The 19,260-nt window shown below is 38.0% G+C and overlaps 2 protein-coding genes across 2 annotated transcripts; both read left to right on the top strand.

Annotated features, from left to right (window-relative positions):
- The first annotated feature begins 7,615 nt into the window (after positions 1–7,615).
- LOC109197565 (putative DMBT1-like protein) lies at positions 7,616–11,678 on the top strand. The gene is made up of 4 exons (XM_025904835.1): positions 7,616–7,619; positions 7,879–8,187; positions 9,738–9,874; positions 10,084–11,678. Exons 1-4 carry the CDS (start codon positions 7,616–7,618, stop codon positions 10,183–10,185), a joined length of 552 nt encoding a protein of 183 aa, XP_025760620.1. The 3' UTR covers positions 10,186–11,678.
- Positions 11,679–11,807: 129 nt separating this feature from the next.
- On the top strand, positions 11,808–18,774 carry vbp1 (von Hippel-Lindau binding protein 1). The gene is made up of 6 exons (XM_003453927.5): positions 11,808–11,951; positions 13,723–13,847; positions 14,102–14,168; positions 16,311–16,409; positions 16,562–16,700; positions 17,971–18,774. Exons 1-6 carry the CDS (start codon positions 11,871–11,873, stop codon positions 18,045–18,047), a joined length of 588 nt encoding a protein of 195 aa, XP_003453975.1. The 5' UTR covers positions 11,808–11,870; the 3' UTR covers positions 18,048–18,774.
- Positions 18,775–19,260: the final 486 nt, after the last annotated feature.

Raw genomic sequence — 19,260 nt, forward strand, 5'->3', positions numbered from 1 at the left:
GATTCTCCAGCTCAGCCTGAATGTGCATTTATTTGTTCTCTACATGTCAGTAATGAGGCTGCTGTCTGTTCCTGCTGTGTCAGCAGCTTTGTTTCTCACACTGAAGCTCGTATCAGTCACCGGACAAACCGTCTCTCATCCTCCGTCTTCCTTTTCTCCCGGCCCCACAGACCAGGATGCTGGAGCACATTCCCAGTCTGATGAACGGCATCAAGATGATCCACGTGGTGCCCCAGTACTACAGCACCTCAGAGAGGATGAGCTCACTGCTGCTCAAGGTCACCAACCAGATGATCAGCACCTGCAGGAGCTACCTGCTGCAGGGCGTGAGGCGTGTCTGAGAGCACAGCAGGTACCGCAGCACACCTGAAACTTACACTTCTTAAACTTCTGTTCAGATCGTCACAGAGTTTAGACTCAGACTAACAAATGGACTCAGTAACGTGTGTGTCTGTGTCTGTGCGTGTGCGTGTGTGTGTGTCTGTGTGTGTCTCTGTTTATGTGTGTGTCTATGTTCCTCATGTCTGGGTTTTCCCCATTTAGTTTGCATGTTCCCCTCCTCATGTTTATTCCATGCCTTCCCTATCTGTCATGTTTGCCCATGTTTCCCCAGCCAGTCATGTCTCTCCCTCACCCTCATGTCCCCTCTCGCTCTCATTCCCTCTGTTTTCATCTCCTCCTCTTGTTTACATGTTTGCCCTTGTGTCTCATGCCAGGTTTTCCCCATCTGTCATGGTTTTTTCCCCAGCCTATCATGTCCTCTGTATGTGTCCCATAGTAATGTCCATGATTCATCACGCATTGTCTCTTCCCTGTTGCCTTGTCCAAGTGTCTTAGTCTGCCTTTTTCCTGTTTTATTTTGACAGTCTCGTGTTCCATGTTCAGTGTCTTTTGTTTTGCTTCCCTTGTGGTGTCATGTTCATTTGTATCAGCTGTGTTCCCCGTGTGTTTCCACTTCCCCTGATCACCTCCTGTCTGTATATACTGCGTGAGTTTTCCCCTGACCTTTGTCGTCTCATCTGCTTTCCCCCCAAGGGTCTTTTGTGTTTCCTCCCATGTTTCCAAGGTTTCCAAGGGGTTTTTTTAGTATTATGATTTTTGTCTTATTTGCTTAGTTTCCCCAGTTCAGGCAATCCTCTGTTTAGTTTATTATTTTTGTTTCTCCCCACCCCCACCCCCTTGTTGAGGAGTTGATAAGGAGTTCAGACCCCACACCTCAAGACTGACCAAATTAATTTCTTCAGTGTATAGTGCAACTGAGTTCACATGTCTCGGGCATGTTCTTTGTTATAATTTCCAGAATAAAACCCTCACCTTCATCAGCTCTGTATTTCTGTATGATGGCTTGTTTTTTGACAAAGTGATTGGTTTTTATACAAACAAGTCATCTATTTGCCATGGCCATAAAATGATGTCACAATATCATGTAATAAAACATAACTGGTAAATCAACATGTTTTTTTTAAATGAAGGATTATATGGCGACTTCCATTAAGTAAAGTCAGCTTGACACTGAAGTGGCAGATTTTCAAGAATTGCATTACACAGAACGGCACAGAGAGATTTGCATTAGGAAATTCAATCAGGATGTTGCTGTCCAGAATAAAAGACAAAAGAGAAAAATATGCAAACCTGCAGAGGATGTGATTCTGCACTGGAGGATGATGGTTGCTGAAGGTAAATAAACTCAATAACCCCAGAGTCCAGTGAGGTAGATTCTGGCAAACAGCTTCAAGGGAAGACTCAAATAAAACTGAAAAAACAGTAAAGAATTCATCCCAGCATTATTAGCTTAAATTGAGGGTTTGTTACTAAAAAAAAAAAACAGCTGTTAAAACTTCCAAAGAAGAATACAGCAAAACTCCCATTTGAAATTCAGTCATACACACACCAGCCACTTTATAAGATACTTTATTGCTGTAATGGGTGCAAAGTAATGAAGTTCATGACATGTGCTTGTAAATACACCTCTGAAGAATATCTCGATTTATCAGTGTGTGCATGGTTTGAAGACTGTGTGGAAAATTTAGAGACTTATGACTGTTGCAGAGTTATAAAAAGCAAAATAATAACATCAATGAACAGATGGGAATAACCCAAAAGAGCCTGGAGAACACAAAGAGGAACAGACAGGAAAATAAACAGGATACTGAGACAAGGACTGAGGGAAAGATGGCACTATTTATACAAAAAACACTAATCAGGAAGACAACAACAATGGGACAGGAGGAGAAGTCAAATTAAATGCAAAAGAAAGGAAAGATATGTCTACCTATGTAAATCAGTGAATGAATAACAACCACACTGAAGAGGAAACAGACAGGACATAAATGAACTTACCAGAGGGGAAGACAGAAGGATGAGATGGAGGAAACTCTAAAAACTCAACTTGTAACTAGTAACAAATTATAATAAGAACTGAGGGCAAACTAGAATGAATGACAATCAAACTCAAAATAATAAATAAAAAGAAGGATTTATTTGCCATATTAATAAGATTGTTTGATTAACCACGCACCTTAATACATTAGCTTTGTAATTGGTGGAAATGGAATGTGTTTAAAAATGCATAAAGATAGGAAAGAAAGACAGTGTATGGTTTTGTTCTCTGCCAACACTCCACCTACATTTTTCATTCATATTTTTAATTCCCCCATAGATACTGGCAGTTAACCATGTCACACACTGTTCAACTCTTTTAATTCAGCTGATGGCTGTTAATATTTTTCATATACTTTTTAAAAATCAAGATGAAGGACAGTGTTTCTGATCACATGAACAACTGAGAACCTCATAGGACAGCCACTACAGACAATATGATTTAGAGACTATGATGCTGGACATTAGCAGAATAATTATTTTTACTTTGGACATTTTATGCACAATTGCCCAAAAATAGTTTTATGGGTGTTTTATTGTTTCTTTTCCAAAGGGAACTGTTTGTTTGCTTTATTTGTTTATTTTCAGCTAATAGTAAATATTCTTTAGATGTTTACATTTTTTCGATCATGAAGTGCAGAAAGGCAAAGACGTTCATCTAAAGTGCAGACAGACAGCACAAATGGTATGTTTTATTCTGATCCAATTACCTTGTTAAACAGGAAGCAGCTGGACGCCTGTGTGCATTTGTGTGTGTATTGGGGGCGGGGGGGGGGTATCTATGCTTGATTTTCTGTAAAAGTCACAGCACGCCACTATGTCAAACTTTATGTCTGATTTAGTGTTCATCACAAGTGTAAAATATTGTTTAGTTCATACACAGTCGAACACATAGTTTCACTTGCTAAGTTAATCGGTAGTTAAGAAGAGTAACTTAATTTTCTGCTGTCAAACAGGCTTTTTACCTGATAGGCATGTAAAAAATATATACCTAAAAAGATAATTAAGTGTTGACTAAAAATGTCAAATGTAAAACATTTAATACCTTTACTAGCTATAAACAGTCATAAACTGTGCATTGTGTTGACCAGATAGGGTTTTATATTCATGCTAACATCCGTCTGTTGGCGTTTTTCACCTCTGACACAATACTTTTATAAATGCATTTTTTGTGTGCAGCTTTTATTTAAGTATGCCATGTTCTCAAGACAGATCAGTTCTTTGATTTGGTATATTGTTTCATATCTATGTTAATTGACTTTTCAGTGATGGGAAGGGCATTTAGGAAACATCAGCCCGTGGGTGGAGCTCAGCATATGGTTATCTGTATTTAATAAGTCGAATTAAAACAGGTGTGGTTAGAAATGGCTCTCCAACTGTTTGTCTGCTGTTTCTCTGTGATGACCATTTTCTTATGCAAAGGTGAGAAAGAAGTTTGATTTTTATTTAACTTTTTTTCCTCATTATCTGGCTTATATGAAGTGTAGACGGTACAATATTAGTTACAGGTTCATTTGTACCTTTTTAATGACTATTGTAGATAAAAAATGTGTTCTTTAGATATTCTAAAAAAGTCATCTTGTTAATTTGCTTGTAAGTTGATGCAACATTGGAATGTGAGTCAAAATGGATCAAAGAATAATCAAAATTTAAGAAAAGGTGCTGAATTCAATAACACTATATATCATATCAAGGGTAACAATAACTGGGACATTTTAGCTTACCTTTAACATTATCTACTGAAGTGGTTAATAACAGGTTTGTTGACCAGTGAAATTATCTGGATGATTAATGTAAAGTTGTCTGTGGTGTTTTCTAATGGTTACTAATGCGCACTGCATCTATAATATTATTATAATGTTGAAACTGGTCATTATAGAACCACATATTTTAACATGTGGCACTATAACCCTAACCATAGTCAGGTGGTGTAAATCATAAAACCCCTTTGTTTAGATTAGTTTCCCCTTGCTGTTTGAGAAACCAAAATTTATTGACAAATTTCAAATCACTACAATCTGAACCAGGTATGTCCCAAACTGTTCACACCCGCAATTCTTAAAGTTCTGAGACATAATTGAAAGAGAGCAGATCCAAGTTGAACTTTCACGTATTTCCATTCACTTTGAAACACGCTTCCTAATGCAAATCATGACGTGCAGTCACTGGTCTAACATATTAATTTATGTTCCACTTTGCAGATGGTTATTCACAGCAGGCTGGTAAGTATCCAAGAACAATTTAATAACTTCAAGTTTTGAGTTTGATTTCAGCCATATTTGTTTCCTCCTCTGAGATACTTCATAAGTAGAATTGATTCTAGTCTATTTTATTCATGTAGTGCTAAATCCTAACAGTTGACTCAAGACACTTTTATATACAAAACGGGATATTATAAAGGTAATGGATAGCACTGTCCTCATTTGTGTCTTGCATTGCTTCCCTTTGTTCTTCTGCTTCCCTGGCTGCTCTATCTGTGAAGATGGGTTTAACTTTATCAGTGGTTGTTGATCAATAGTCATGACAATTTGCATATTAATGATCAAGGAACTGACCTCACAGCCATTTGTTCATTCAGTGGTGCTAGCTTAAGTCATTATGCAAGTGTACTGTTTATAAGATTGGGGAAACCTGCAGTCAGCTGAGACTGAAGAAGTCACTTGGATGAGTACGAAACATTTCTCCCACTGAAAACGCTACGTCCAGATGAACAGAATCAACTTTTTGGGATTTACTTAGCTGGATGATAGAACATGCATCAAGACAGTAGTTAATTATCACTCAGGGAAATCTCCAAATTGTGAGTGCAATTCCAAAACTTTATTCTGTAATTTTTTACTCAGTAATTACCTTCAGTGGTTAGATCAGCGATTTCAAACTTTTAAACACAGTTAAAAGTCAAAAATGTATGCCCTCCTTCATATTTTCCAAAGACATCCAGGCAGGGACTGATTGGAGTCTTTGCTGAGTCGATTCTGGCCCCAAGGCCTTATGTTTGACACCCCTGGTGTAGAAAAATTACTTCTCAGTAATAATGCTATTTATTTAATTGAAACTGATTTGAACGAAACGGAACTGTGTTTTGGGTTTTTAGCAAATTGATGTGCAAAGATTAGTGCATTATTAAAATATGTCTACTGGTCTTTTCTCAGCAGTGCGCACACAGAGTTACCTCTCTTGTACCCAACAACAATCTTTGACACCAAAACCAAGTTTTACGCTGGTGCATAAATTTGTAAATCATGCTCTAAATCTCACGATGAGAGCTTTCTTCTCTCATTTTGTCTTTATTGACTGTCTTGAATGAAATAAGGTTAAACTGAAAACTGAACTTCAGCTTGTTATGCTATCTGTCTATGTTTTATTTCATCACTTGAAATACTAAAAAATGGCGACGCTTGATTGTGCTCCGGCAGCACTACATCTTTGTCCTTATATCGAACCTTATATCCCGCAATGATTGGCCCAGTCTGACATCAATTAGCGCTTAAAGATGACAGATGTTTCACTGATCCCGAGGCTCATGGTGAGAATTTTGTCTTTTGTTTTCAAATTTGAATTTTTAAGTTCTGTCAAAGTCACAAAGTACTATCGACTGATTATATTACTAGTAGCATAACTAAGATGATAATCTAAAGGTGATGTCAAAGCATAGTCAGTGCAGAGCACAGATTGTTATTAAAACATTTAAAACTTTGAGACTGAAACATCCTCGGTCAGCGTGGGATTTGATGTTAAAATCCTTGTACTCGCAAAATAAATTTCTCACTTCCTATTAAAAAAAAAAAACACGATCCTAGCACACAGGCGCTTATATTTCGTATCATGGCAAATTTTTCAATGTTGGTCACTGGCATAGTGGCAGCCACAGCAGTACACCATCTGTAAATCAAGTATGCTAAGCTCCAGCTCAGAAGCATTGGTTTGCTACTATGCCACATTCACCAGACGTATTGCCAGATAGTGTCAGCTGATTGTCACTGTACTAAACCAACTCTCTCCTCTGGACGTGCTAGATTGAGATGATATTAGCTGTTTTAGCTGTGAGCACTATTTATACAATAGTTGGTTTTCAGTACACAGTTTCTTTGGATTACACAGGTCTGCAAAGCTGAGTGGGATATTTTTGGTACATTTTATGTTTTTTAATGTGCTGAATCCAAAAATGATCTCCATTTCCCTCTATTACGTACAGGTTTTTTTTTTTGTTTGTTTGTTTTTTGCAAAAGATGAGGAGTTTTCATTTTAAAAAAGTACAACAGCAATAAAAAAAATCTATATTTTATTACAATTAACTATGCATAATTTTTCTGAGATTCCATATGAACAAAATAAACCTGTTGGGACATGATCATCTGAGCTTCTGATTATTATTTTATTATTATTCTGAAGATCATTCTATAAAAAGGAGAAGAAGGAGAAGAAGAATACTTCCAGATATTAATACACATTGTGGGAATCTGCTCTCATCTGTGAAGAGAATGGGGAGCCAATAGTAGACCAGACAGTTCTGCTGTTCTCTGGGGAACGGCAAATGATCTGCATGGTGCTTGGCTATTCGCACTACTCAGCTTTGGGCTTATGGAAATTTTATTTCGGTTAATAAAATGTAAATTTAAGTTTTGTCATCAAGGATGATACAGAGCAATTACTTTCTATTTTTGTAGTTTTGTGGTTGTGGTTTGTTAACAGAATTAAATGTTGATAACAGGAAATTAGTGTGTCCTGATTGTTTAAGAGTTGTCATTGTTAATCTAAGTCTTAAAATGTATCATTTGTATCATTCAACCATAGTTACAGAGGTCAAAAAATTCCTTGTAGTTTTAAAAAAGTGGTACTATATCTGTGTTGATACAGTGGTCTTATAGTAGCAGTAGATCCTTGTGGTGAATATTTTTCACCACGAATGGAAAATCATGTTAATGTAATGTAGCAATGCTGTGTTACAGCTGTTTGTGACCATTGTTTTCTACAGTCAATGTTTGTGACTTTTAAAAAAACTAATATGATGATGAGTGTAAAAGTTTCAATGTTTTTTTATTCATTAAACAGACATGATTTAACAAGAAATCACATCTGAATGCTTAATTTGTACTTGACACAGTTTATAGTGTGCGCAATAACAATTTTCTGGAGAATTTTAAGTTTTATCACTTCAAGAGTAAAGATGTGTTCGACATACAAGATCTAAATGTACATATAAAATATGCACATTAAACAAATTGCTATCAAAATTATGGGTAAACTGTTGTACTTTTAAAAATGTCACACTTTTAAAATTGTGTAATTTGAGTTGTGCAAGATTTTGCAGTTAGAATTACATATAAAAATCCAACTAAAACAGTACACATCTTCAACTTGTGAAAATTTCTGTATTTTTAAAAATCAGTTAATTTCCATTTTTACTTCTTCTTTTTTTTTTTTTTACCCTTTTTTTATTTTATTTATTCTTTTTTCCATTTTTATAATTCTGCTATGACCTCTGTGTTTTGTTTTCAGCCATCAGACTGGCCGGGTCTGGATCAACACAGTGCTCTGGCAGAGTTGAAATTTACCACAATAACATCTGGGGAACAGTCTGTGATGAAGACTGGGACTTAAATGATGCTGATGTGGTTTGCAAAGAGTTAAACTGTGGACCGGCACTACAGGCTCCTCAATCAGCTTACTTTGGTGCAGGAACTGGACAGATATGGCTTGAAGAAGTGTCATGCACAGGAAATGAAAACTTTCTAACTGACTGTCCAAGCAGTGGATTTGGAGGAATTGACTGTGACCATTCTGAGGACGCTGGTGTCATCTGTTCAGGTGAAAAACATTTTTGGTCATCCACAACATGTCAAATACATATCTTTAAAACATATCTTTACAACTACTCATACAGTCTCCAAATGCAAACGGGTACAAACAGAAAGTAAATGGTTTGTATTTGAGACCGAGAAGACGCACAAAGTCCAGAGAAATGGCTTGTATGAGGAACAGCATCCGGCTTTTAATTTGTGCCAAATCAAAAACATGGCGATCTGTCTTCTGTGAAAAGTAGTTGAGTCACTGAAATTAGGTGCAGTTATATCACAATAAACTATAATAGTGCAACCAAATATACAGAACAAGAAAATGCACACGCTGTCATTTTAAAATGACTGGATGCCAGTGTTGAGGCTGAGGCAGCCACATTTATAATGATCGCTGTCAGAACATGAAGTGGCCAAGATGTTGGTGATGATGATGATGAAGATGATGGGAATCTTTACAGATATTAACTAAAATTAAAGAGGAGTTTATCATCTTACAAGCTCTGTCGAAAAAGGTGAGGCAGAGAGAGAAAGAGATTGAAGTCCCCCCGTGGTGATATCTGAGAGGGGGTAAAAGGTCTTAACATCCAGCCTTATGTGTTAAAAAAGATCAGAGTGCTAAAACAGAGCTTTTCCCTATTTTCTTACAGTAGATCATCTTTCATTTTAATCAGAGATATAGTTGAAGTATAGGTCTGATTAGCATATTAAAATGAGAAATATAGTTTTAGTAGTGAAAATGACTCTTCTAATATCTGAATGTTGTGTGTGTAGACACGATCCAGCTTTGACCTTGGGATATTAGTGTCTCGGGAATTTGGAAAAGATAAGAAATGCATCGGCAGCCCATCGTTATACATGATTTTGAATGAGAGTAATGGTACCAAGTCTTGTAATGGTTGAGCAAAGAAACATAATTTGAATCAATACTGATCAGAATATAATCAGGTATATTAAAAACAAGTATGTTTAAGTTTAAGCAATATAAAAAATAAGAAAATATAAAGTATGATAATGATTTTAAAGACAGGCCTCACACTGAGAGTTTGACCTCGGTGAGTGTGAATGTGGGGGTGCTGCAGGATGGGAGTGACAGAGTGACACACGGGAGCCACTGATCTCGCAGAATGTCTGACTTACAAAATGTGTGATTTAATAAAATAAATTGTATTGAGTAAATTGTTATTGACAGACAAAGATCTTAAAAGAGAAAAAGAAAAGAAAGTGTTCCCATGTGTTTAAATTAAAAATAAATTGCGCTCAAATTAATGCTCATGTGAGAATGGATGCTGATGGAATCTAACTGAAGTAGAAATTGTATAAAATGAATGAAACTTGAAGTAAATTATATCCATTTTTCACTAAATGCTCAAATGTGGTGAATTTTTCAATGTTTATGAATAACACAGAAAAGAAGAAAATGTCATTTTAAAGTTTAAACTTTGTTTTAAATTGTGTGTGCGGGAAAAGTCAGACAGACAGAGAGAGGGTGATAAGGTGTAGGTGGACATCAGGTGATTAGATGATAACAATGTGATTGGATGTCCCCATGGGTGAGGCCAGATGTCGTCTCAGGAGATGTGACATCCGGTAATACAGGAGGAAGTTGGAGGAAGTTCTTGGTGAAAGTGAATCTGGCAGCTGTCGACTCCTCCGTGGACATGAAAGACCCGGCTGTGATGGAGTCCGTCGTGAATTTGGTAACTTGTGCTACAAAATCTTATTAAAGTGTCTATACTTATAATTTTTAATGAAAAACATACCAGATGTTTTTAAGACAGTCTTAGGTGATGAATATTCCCCCCCAAAAAACACTTTCTTTGCATTTCCTTGTGTAAAATGTTAAAATGTAACAACAATAGTCTATAATTTGAGGTGTAATCATTAAATTCTCTTTTCTGTTGCGCAGGTCAAAAATGAGCTGGGAGATACGACTGGCGACCTAAAAGTGAGCTGGTGGAAACTTCCAGAAAAGAAAGACATCAAAAAACAAGAGACGTGTACTCCATAGTTCACACTGTTTGTTTCAATAGCTGGATGAAGGCGGCTTACAGCCTGTAAAAATGATTTGATTGATTTAATCTTCACTTTTCAGATGGTATCTGTGTGTTTGCTTGTTTCTGTTGTGGTACATTTAGTTGTTAAACAAACATCATCTCTATGAGTGCAAACTTTAATGGGGTTGATGACTTAATTCTGTGATGAATTTACAAAGAAGACATGTTCAGTTGGTGCCAGCAGAGAAATATATCACAGTCAAATATGAAATTTAGCATCTGCTTTGAATTGAGGTAAAGGGATGTGATTTTCAAGGTAACAAAGTTATATTTCCATGTGGTTTGCATCATGAGAAACAAAACAAATGGGAAGATATCTTCCTTGACCTTTCTTGACCATAATGACTTTTTCTTTGTCTCTCAAAAAGTTAGAATTTAAATTTAAACCACTTTATTTGAGATGTTTTGAATTGACTGAAAAACTGTAATATAAAATGCATCTGTGTGTTTTACTAGGACCCATTTCTGTTTAAGCTTGCATATTAATAGATTTTTTTCTTAAATTATTGGTGATAAATGCTAATCGAGTTCTTCTTATCCTTTCCATTTTAATTCTTTGTTTTACTGTATATTGAATTTATATTGCGTGAGCTCTCGAGTTAATCTACTCTTCACTTTTCTGTTTGCTTTTTATATTTTACTTGAGAAAACGCAGATAGGTGTGGAGATTTATTAAAAACATGACTTCCAGATGATATTCCCTGACAGTACTTTTCGGTGTCCATAATTCCCTCAGTGTTGACAAAATCCCCAAACAACATTGGCTGAAATGTTGCCCCAAACCATGACAAACCCAAGTTTCCTTACATACTGATGACGATTTAAACCAAAAAGAATTCAAGTTTTGATTCATCACTCCATACGACACATTTGTTACTGATTTTCAGTCCAGTTCTTGTGTAATTTGGCATCCTTTGACCTTTTCATTTTTTAAGCCTGTCACTTGTTCTTTTGTCCTCCACTTGTCCAGTTTCTATTTTTAAGGACGCCCTGCACATCATGCTGGGATGTGGCAGGTTTTTGGCTAACAGCTCTTTGGAAGTCATCTTATCCCTCTTAAACTGTGTGATCACTAACATTTTTCAAGTGCCTAAAGACAAGATTTTAAAAAGTATGTTATGTACAGCCACAAATTGATTCTTTCCTTGAGCCTTTTTATGCTTGAATAATTCATAGCAGTGTTATGTGGCTTATCAATGGTCAGGTAGAAAGGCTGGACTGAAAATAAATGAAAAAGCAGCTGATCTCCTGAGAAAAACTCAGAAAGCCGGGAAAACTACTGCTCAAGAGCACTTTAAAAATTACAAAAAAGTCTCGTTCCTTGGAAGTAATATACAGAGGAATGAGGGATGACTACACTTTTTTCACAGTACTGTAATTATGTTTTGTTTAGGTGGCTGGATTTATATGTGCCTTGAATGCTGTAATCATGTTACTAACACTATTATAAATCATTAATAATGTTTCATTATTATGTGTGACATTAAAAGGTTCTTGATTCAAAAAAGACTCGTTGAGCCTTTTGTGTTACTCCAGTTGCAGCCTGTGACCACTAGAAGCAGCAGAGTCTTGTTTCCCCGCTTAAGACGCTTGTACGCATGCTCGTACGTCAGGAAGGAAGGAGTATCCTCTCTCCAAGATGGCAGCGATCATAGACAACAGCAATGCCGTAGGGGCGACAAAGAGAAAGCACCTCGGGATCCCAGAAGCGGTTTTTGTGGTGGGTAAACCCGGACATTTGTCGCTGTGTCGCTGGTTTGACTTGTTATTACTCCGCTGAAGACACACTTGTAGCTGTAGCTTCCGGTGTGCGGGTGCAGCATGCTGGCTAACAGCTAAGCTAACAGACAAGCCTGCTGTGTGTGCAGGCTGGGCGGCAGCTCGTTTCCATCTATGGACATCACTGCATTATTGTCACTCTGCCTCGTTTCCTCTTTAGGCTTTAGGTCAGTTCATCCAGCCACACATCAGTCTAACTGGAGGCTGCTTTGGTGACATTAGCCTCCTCCGTGCACAATCAGGCAGTAAGATGAGCACATTTAGATTTAACGTGTATAGTGAATACGTCCCAACATATATGAGCTACTGCTCTCAGGTGTCCTGTCTCCTGACAGCTGCAAATACAGCACAAAGTTAAGTGTCACGTGATCTGCAGGTTATTTTTCTCCTTTAGAGTGTGCATTATATCACAGAGCCCACTGCCGTGTCCTCAGTGTGTTTGTTTCATCAGGTCAGCAGTTCAAAACTCCACCAAAACTGGAAAATGTTGATCTTCATTTACTTAAAAGCATCTTAGGCAATTAGTTTTCAGTAATTCATCACTTATTTCACTGCAAATCCTCACTCATGTATGTTCTTTGGCCTTTGCTGAGCAAATACAGGCCAATTACAACCAGACCTGGTCAGTCGATTACAGGTTGAGGTGTAGTCGTCTGGTAAAGTATCAGTCACACATGTACCTACATGCATGTGCATGTCAGAGCACAGTGCAGTTTAATGTACAGTCTCCATCTCCACCTGTCAGCCACCATGTCTTCCTCACACAGCTTTGCTTCCTGGATGTGTAATCTCCCCGTTTCTGCTCCCTCTATCCCTCACTCACCTGTGATGAGCACATGTACATTTCTAACCGGCTATCAAAAGCTGAACATCAGATTCACAGATATTATAAATGTGATTTTATCATGTGTTTGTTTCAGATTTTTATGGTGGAAACAGTTTGAGCTGTTGCAAGTCCCAACAGATCTTTCACAATAAAAGCCTTGTCAAGAAATGAAGTGTTTCTGACCAGTAAGAGTCTAAGAGGCCATTAATTTGAAAGACATGGTACTATGAGGTCTTTAAGATACATGGGGCCTGATTATTAAACATCTTGACAGTGTAATGAAGTAATTTGGTGTAAAACTAATTCCTGCATCTTCAGCAGGCAGTTTGAGTGCAAAGTTCTAATGTTGTTCTTTATTTAGAGTTGCCTTTTATTTGTCCTCATTGACGTCCAAATCACCAGCTATTCCATAACGTACAATGTTTTTTGTTACAGAAGAGTTGACTTCATAAGTTTCTTAACATTAACTTACTGAAAACATGGCATGAAGATGCCATTAGAAAAATTTATTCTGAAATGATTCCGCAATTTGTAGACTGTTGAGCCTCTGCCTGTATTTAACCCTGAGGAAATCTGCCTCTCTAACATGCTCTTTTTATACCCAATCTTGTGACTGACCTGTTGCCAGTTAACCTAATTAGTTATAAAACATTCCTCCTTCCTTCCTTCCTTAGTACCACTTTTGTTGCCCTCATCCCAACTGCTTTGGGATTGAGGTAGTACATAATCTCTCCAGTGTGTCCTGGTGCCCAAATCACCTCGCTCATGAGGCATCCCAATCTGATGCCTAAACCAGCTCAACTGTTTGCTTTCTGGTTTATTGTTATTGTTTAGTTCATTGTTAGTTAATCTTGGTTCATTCTTTCTCTCTTGCCTGGATTTTCAGGAGGATGTCGACTCTTTTATGAAGCAGCCCGGCAATGAGACGGCGGACGCGGTGCTGAGGAGGCTGGACGAACAGTACCAGAAATATAAATACATGGAGCTCAACCTGTCTCAGAAGAAACTCAGGTGACACCAGTGAAGGAACACTTAACCTTGTTGTTATGGGCTTAGACAGAGATTTGACAGGTCATTAGAGTTTGGTGTTAATATGGGACACCATCAGCTGGTGGACATCATTTCTGAGTGATAATCAAAGATTTGGACAGATATTAAAGACATTTAGTGAGCTGTTTAAAGAAGGGCATCAGCAGAATTTAGACGAATAAGGACACACACACACGTTTCATAATAACATCCAAATCACATCTCTTTGCTCGCAGGTTGAAAAACCAGATCCCTCAAATCAGACAAACGCTAGAAATCCTACGACACATGCAGAAGAAGAAGGTGCGTACGGTTGTTGTGAACCAACTTTAAAATGTTACCATTGTGTGACACCAGTGTAATTGTGTGTTGAGCCTGTTGTAATTTGATTTGATGTTAAGTGAATCAAACAAATATTGGTTTGAATTCATTTACAGGGATGCCTGTCAGGTCAAAGGTTATTTCTGTAGCACATTTTAAACAACCTCAGTTGACCAAAGTGCTGTAAAAGTTATACAAAATATACACTGTACACAACAGTCGCAAAATCAACAATATATATACACAAAAACATATAAAACAAGTAAATTGGACTCCGTTTGCATTATAAAAGCCAGGGTACTCTGCTCAACTAGACCCAAAAGCAAGTGAGAACAAATAGGTTTTTAAAAGTGTCTTAAAAATGATGGGCAGCTAAAAGTTCTGTATCCATTGAGCCTCTTAAAACAACTGAATACTGAAGTCGGCTGGAAGCCGGTGTAAGGCGGCCAGTACAGGTGTAATGCGATCGCATGGTTTCTTTCCGGTCAAAGTGAGCTGCTGCATTTTGTACAGCTTGTTTGATCAGAGCCAACATATAAGAATTACAACAGTCTAGACGAGAGGTAATAGAAATGTCAAATATCACACCAAGGTTCCTTATAGGATGACAGTTAGAGGTTAAGAGACCAGTGGCGCTGTCATACCCATCTAACATGTTGGACTGTCCAGTTAAAATGATTTCTGTTTCGCTTTTGTTCAGATTCATGAAGTTTATCTCCAAACATGATTGTATATCTCTGAGACAGTTCACCAGTGCCTGAATAGAAGCGTGGCTGCTGCTTTGTATAGGCAAATATAGCTGTAGGTCATTTGCAAAGCAATGAATAGAGATGTGGAAATGAAAGAAGATAGTGGGCCCCAGCACAGAACCCTGAGGTACCCGACAACTAAGTGTGGACACAGATGAAACTCCTGTCCTGCAGATGTGACTGTATCCATTTAAGGGCTGTATGTTAATACGCACACACAATTCAAGCCTTGACAGAAGAAATGCCATCAAAATACAGAGACGCATCATATCGTCCATGATAACAACAGTATAGGTTTTTATGCAATACAAAAATATTATCCTAGGATATCATTGCTATAGCAACGCAATGCTTTTAAGTCCCCTAGTGAAAGTGAGAACTGAGTGTCAGCATATATAAATTAAAAAAAGAACTACTTCAACAATAGAATAAAATAGAATAGCCCTTTATTGTCATTGTACATGTACAACGAAATTGTAGAAACCTCAAACAAAGCACAATACTGTGCAGAGTATGCAAGAGAACTGTCCCTGCTAAAGGTGGAAACCACAAACATGTTTCATCACTTCATGCAAAATTATGCTATTGAGCACAGACATGTTACAAAGAAGGAGATACTATATATAAACAAATATAAACAAATGACTCAACCAAGTGTCGCTAACTGCTCTCCATATGAAAGGCAGAGGAAGCAGTGGATGGAAATGACTGATGTTGTTACTTTGTGGAAAGGCAGAGCTTTAAGCAGCTGGTGAAAACACTTGATCCAAGACAAAAAGTCTCAGGTAGAAACTATTTTTCACCTTACTGTGTGACAGTGTTGTGCAGCTGCTGGAAATATTACAAGGTTAAGTCACTTTAATTATTGTTAAACTAAAGTGTGAAGCACTCATACTGCACTTTACATCCTTACATCACACATGAGCTCTGCTGTTTACAAATGATCCAACATGGTATCGATTATGTACATTTAAAAGCCAAAATCTTAGCTGTTTAAAACACGACTTCATCAGTTCAAAAATTATTTAATTCAGTGTAAAAAAAAAAAGAAAAAAAAAAAAAAAGAAAAAAAATGCGTCTTGAAAAAAAAAAATAATAATTTTTTTTAAAGGACCAATCTGCACATATTTTATTACTCTTGGTTAAATAATGAGCCAGTAACTTAATATTTTATCACATTATCAATCAGGCCACTTCTCAGATTTGTAAATAACGCATAAATAACTAAATCTTTTCATGTTTGTCTGACTACTTAACGTAGCTGTGAGAGTGTCGTGTTCAAAGCGGTGGCAATGGTTGAAGGTCGGCCAAAGTTAAAGTGTGTGGCAGAGAAGTTGATAATGAAGCACCTTTAACCAGGTTTGCTTTCCTTCAGGAAACCACAGAGCCAATGGAGACACACTTCCTGTTGGCTGACAATGTTTACTGCAAGGCGTCAGTGCCACCCACTGACAAAGTCTGCCTATGGTTAGGGGTAAGTATGCTCAATGAGCATTTTATTTCAAGGATAAAGCCAAAAAATAATGAATCAAAAATGACTGTCTTGTGGACCTCGCTCATAGAAGTGTTACTTATATGAAGCTCAGCGTTTCCCTCTTTGTCCACCCTGACGTTTTCTCCTCACAGGCAAACGTCATGTTAGAGTACGACATCGATGAAGCTCAGGCTCTGCTAGAGAAGAACCTCTCTACGGCGTCTCGCAACCTGGAGACGCTCGAGGAGGATCTGGACTTCTTGCGAGACCAGTTCACCACCACCGAAGTCAGTATCCTTCCGCAGCGTAGCCCGCCCAGGCGGAGGTTACACCAGTGATGTCATTGACAAAGCTCTCTGAAGCAAATAGGGTTCACTTTTTCAGTGAAAAATGGCGACATCTAGTGGCCAAACTACTGGTTTTCCATTAGTGTGAGTGGAGGCCATGACCTCACACTGTACTGCTGGTGTTGTTTCAGTGCAGCTTATCACATACAGGATTTCTGTTGTTATTTGGAAATGACTTAATCAGTATAAATGATTCACTGTTTAGAAGAAAAAACATCGATTTTTGAGGTACATTCACCTTAAAGTGAAAGTAAGTTGCCTCTCTGCGCTTTCACTTAAAAAATAATGTCCAGACTTAAGAGAGAGAATAACAAACAAATAAACCAGGAAGTAATCACCAGCGCTGCAAAGATAATTTAATAAGCAGCTTAGGCTGCCAGGCATGATTCACTGCTCTCCGGTGTTTTTTAGACCAGACAATTCATTAAGTAACTTGTTTGAGTCATAAACCAATGATTTAAAAAAGAAAAAAACATTATTTTATTGGTTGATAAGAAACACAGCGTGAAGTGGACAGATGATAAACTGCAGCTTTGCCCAATGAAAACTTAAAATAACCTTCAAGATGATCTCCTTTAAGGGAGTAATCCCACATGAATCGCTCCCTGGGAGTCCCTGCTGGTCACCAGCATGTTTTACTTAACTTCACTGGGTTCACTGACTTCTCTATCAAACTTTAATGAGAGGATGATGAGAGCTGGGTCTCTGGTTATAACCTTCAGTACGCTTGAAGGTAGAGTATCTGCTCATGAGTGTGACTGGAAGCTCCAGCTGTGCGAGTCACACCAAAAAAATGTGTCTGGTTGTTCGAGGTCTAACAGAAGTGTGCAACATGACTGTTTACTGCTACTTGTAGTGATGAAAAACCCTGTTTGGTGCTGGGCCAGTCCCACAAAGTCCGACTTTGCCCAAGGCAGTCAGCCACAGTTCATAGAGAAGAAGTTAAACGCCGTTATAGAGGACGCCTGCGATGAATATTACAAAATAATATGGTTCAAAATGAGCAACCAACCAAGAGGTAATAATTAAAATATGTTTACATGAAGTCGAATGAGGGCAAGATATACCCCTCATCTCCTCGGTTTACAGTCAACCAGACGCAGCAGGTAAGGGTGACAGTGTTTTGTAATGTTGGATAACTGTTTCACGACTCCAGATCAAAACATCAATCCAGACGAGCCCTCTGTTGCTCCTTAACTCGCTGCTCCCTCCAGATATGGCACGAGTCTACAACTGGGACGTGAAGAGAAGGAGCAAAGAAAGCCTCCTCAAATCAACAGACAAGTCTTAATATCGACGGGACGGCGTCCACACCACCTTCTGCTAAATATCTCTCCTTAGTCAATACTAAAAAGAAAAAAAACTTTAAAAAAACAAACCCCGTCCCCCAGACTCACGTGTATGTTCACCCCGGAGCTCGGCGCGTAGAGGGCGTGTTGGAAAACTTTCCTCGAGCTGCAGCTTGGAGTTGATTTCCAGCGTGCCCTCTATACAGCCAGCCTCCAACTTCCACCAGTACTGTTTTCTGTTGATTTGTTACTTTTTAAAGTATTTTTTCAAGTAAAAACTAACAAAAGCAACGAGGCAATTTTTGTATTCTTTTTAAAGATTTGAGTATGTTCCTGTCATTTTATTTGATTGTTTTTGGCAGATTGTGAGCGAGGGCTCTCTCACATCATCTTCTCTTTGCATTTTCCCTCCTTACTGACCGGACTCTCCTGTTTTTTGGTTATTCTTTTCTGTTCCTCATTCAGCAACATTCACGTTCAGGACTTTAAGTTTCTAAAAACACGCTGTGAGTAGAAAAAAGCTCGTAGGAAAACCATCATCTCCACAGGAGACGAACAACACAGTAAAAGTAGTTTGGACTGTAGTCCTGCTTCACACTCACCCATCTCCCCATCTCCTCCTCCTCCTTTTTGCCACTGTTCTGTCTGTATTTATTTGTCTCTCACTGTATTCATTAAACGATGAATGAAGTAAAAGGAGAACACTTGGGCAAAGAGATGAGACCTTGACCTGGTGCTGTGTGTATTTTTTCAGCAGAGAAAGAAAGTGTGTAAATAAGTGCAGTGAAACATGTACGGAGGCCAACAGGAAGCGATGTGGGGAAACAAATGAGTGTCTGAATCTATTATAGTGAGCTGCTTCTGTTAAAAGAAGCTTCAGGTACCAAATAGCTGCTCAAATAGTAGAGATCTTTCTCTATTGTTGAATAGAGATAAACCTGTAAGAAAGCACTCGAACAAAAACTAGTTGAAAATTGAGTTTTATGGATTTTTACTGTGTGTGCACTTCCTGCATTGATATACCAGCATTAGTAGCCCCTCCCCCAAAATAATGTAGCATCTGCACTGAAACAAAAGATTTCATGGGAAAGAATCAGAGCTGATAACATGCAGTTTAGTTGGAGTAAATAAGCTCTCACATAAATTGTTTACACTTCTCGAAGTACAGGACTGAGAGCAGTAGATGGTGGACGAAACCGCAATGAGATACATGAG

Source organism: Oreochromis niloticus, linkage group LG3, assembly GCF_001858045.2.
Source record: "Oreochromis niloticus isolate F11D_XX linkage group LG3, O_niloticus_UMD_NMBU, whole genome shotgun sequence".
NCBI classification, from domain to species: Eukaryota; Metazoa; Chordata; class Actinopteri; order Cichliformes; family Cichlidae; genus Oreochromis; species Oreochromis niloticus.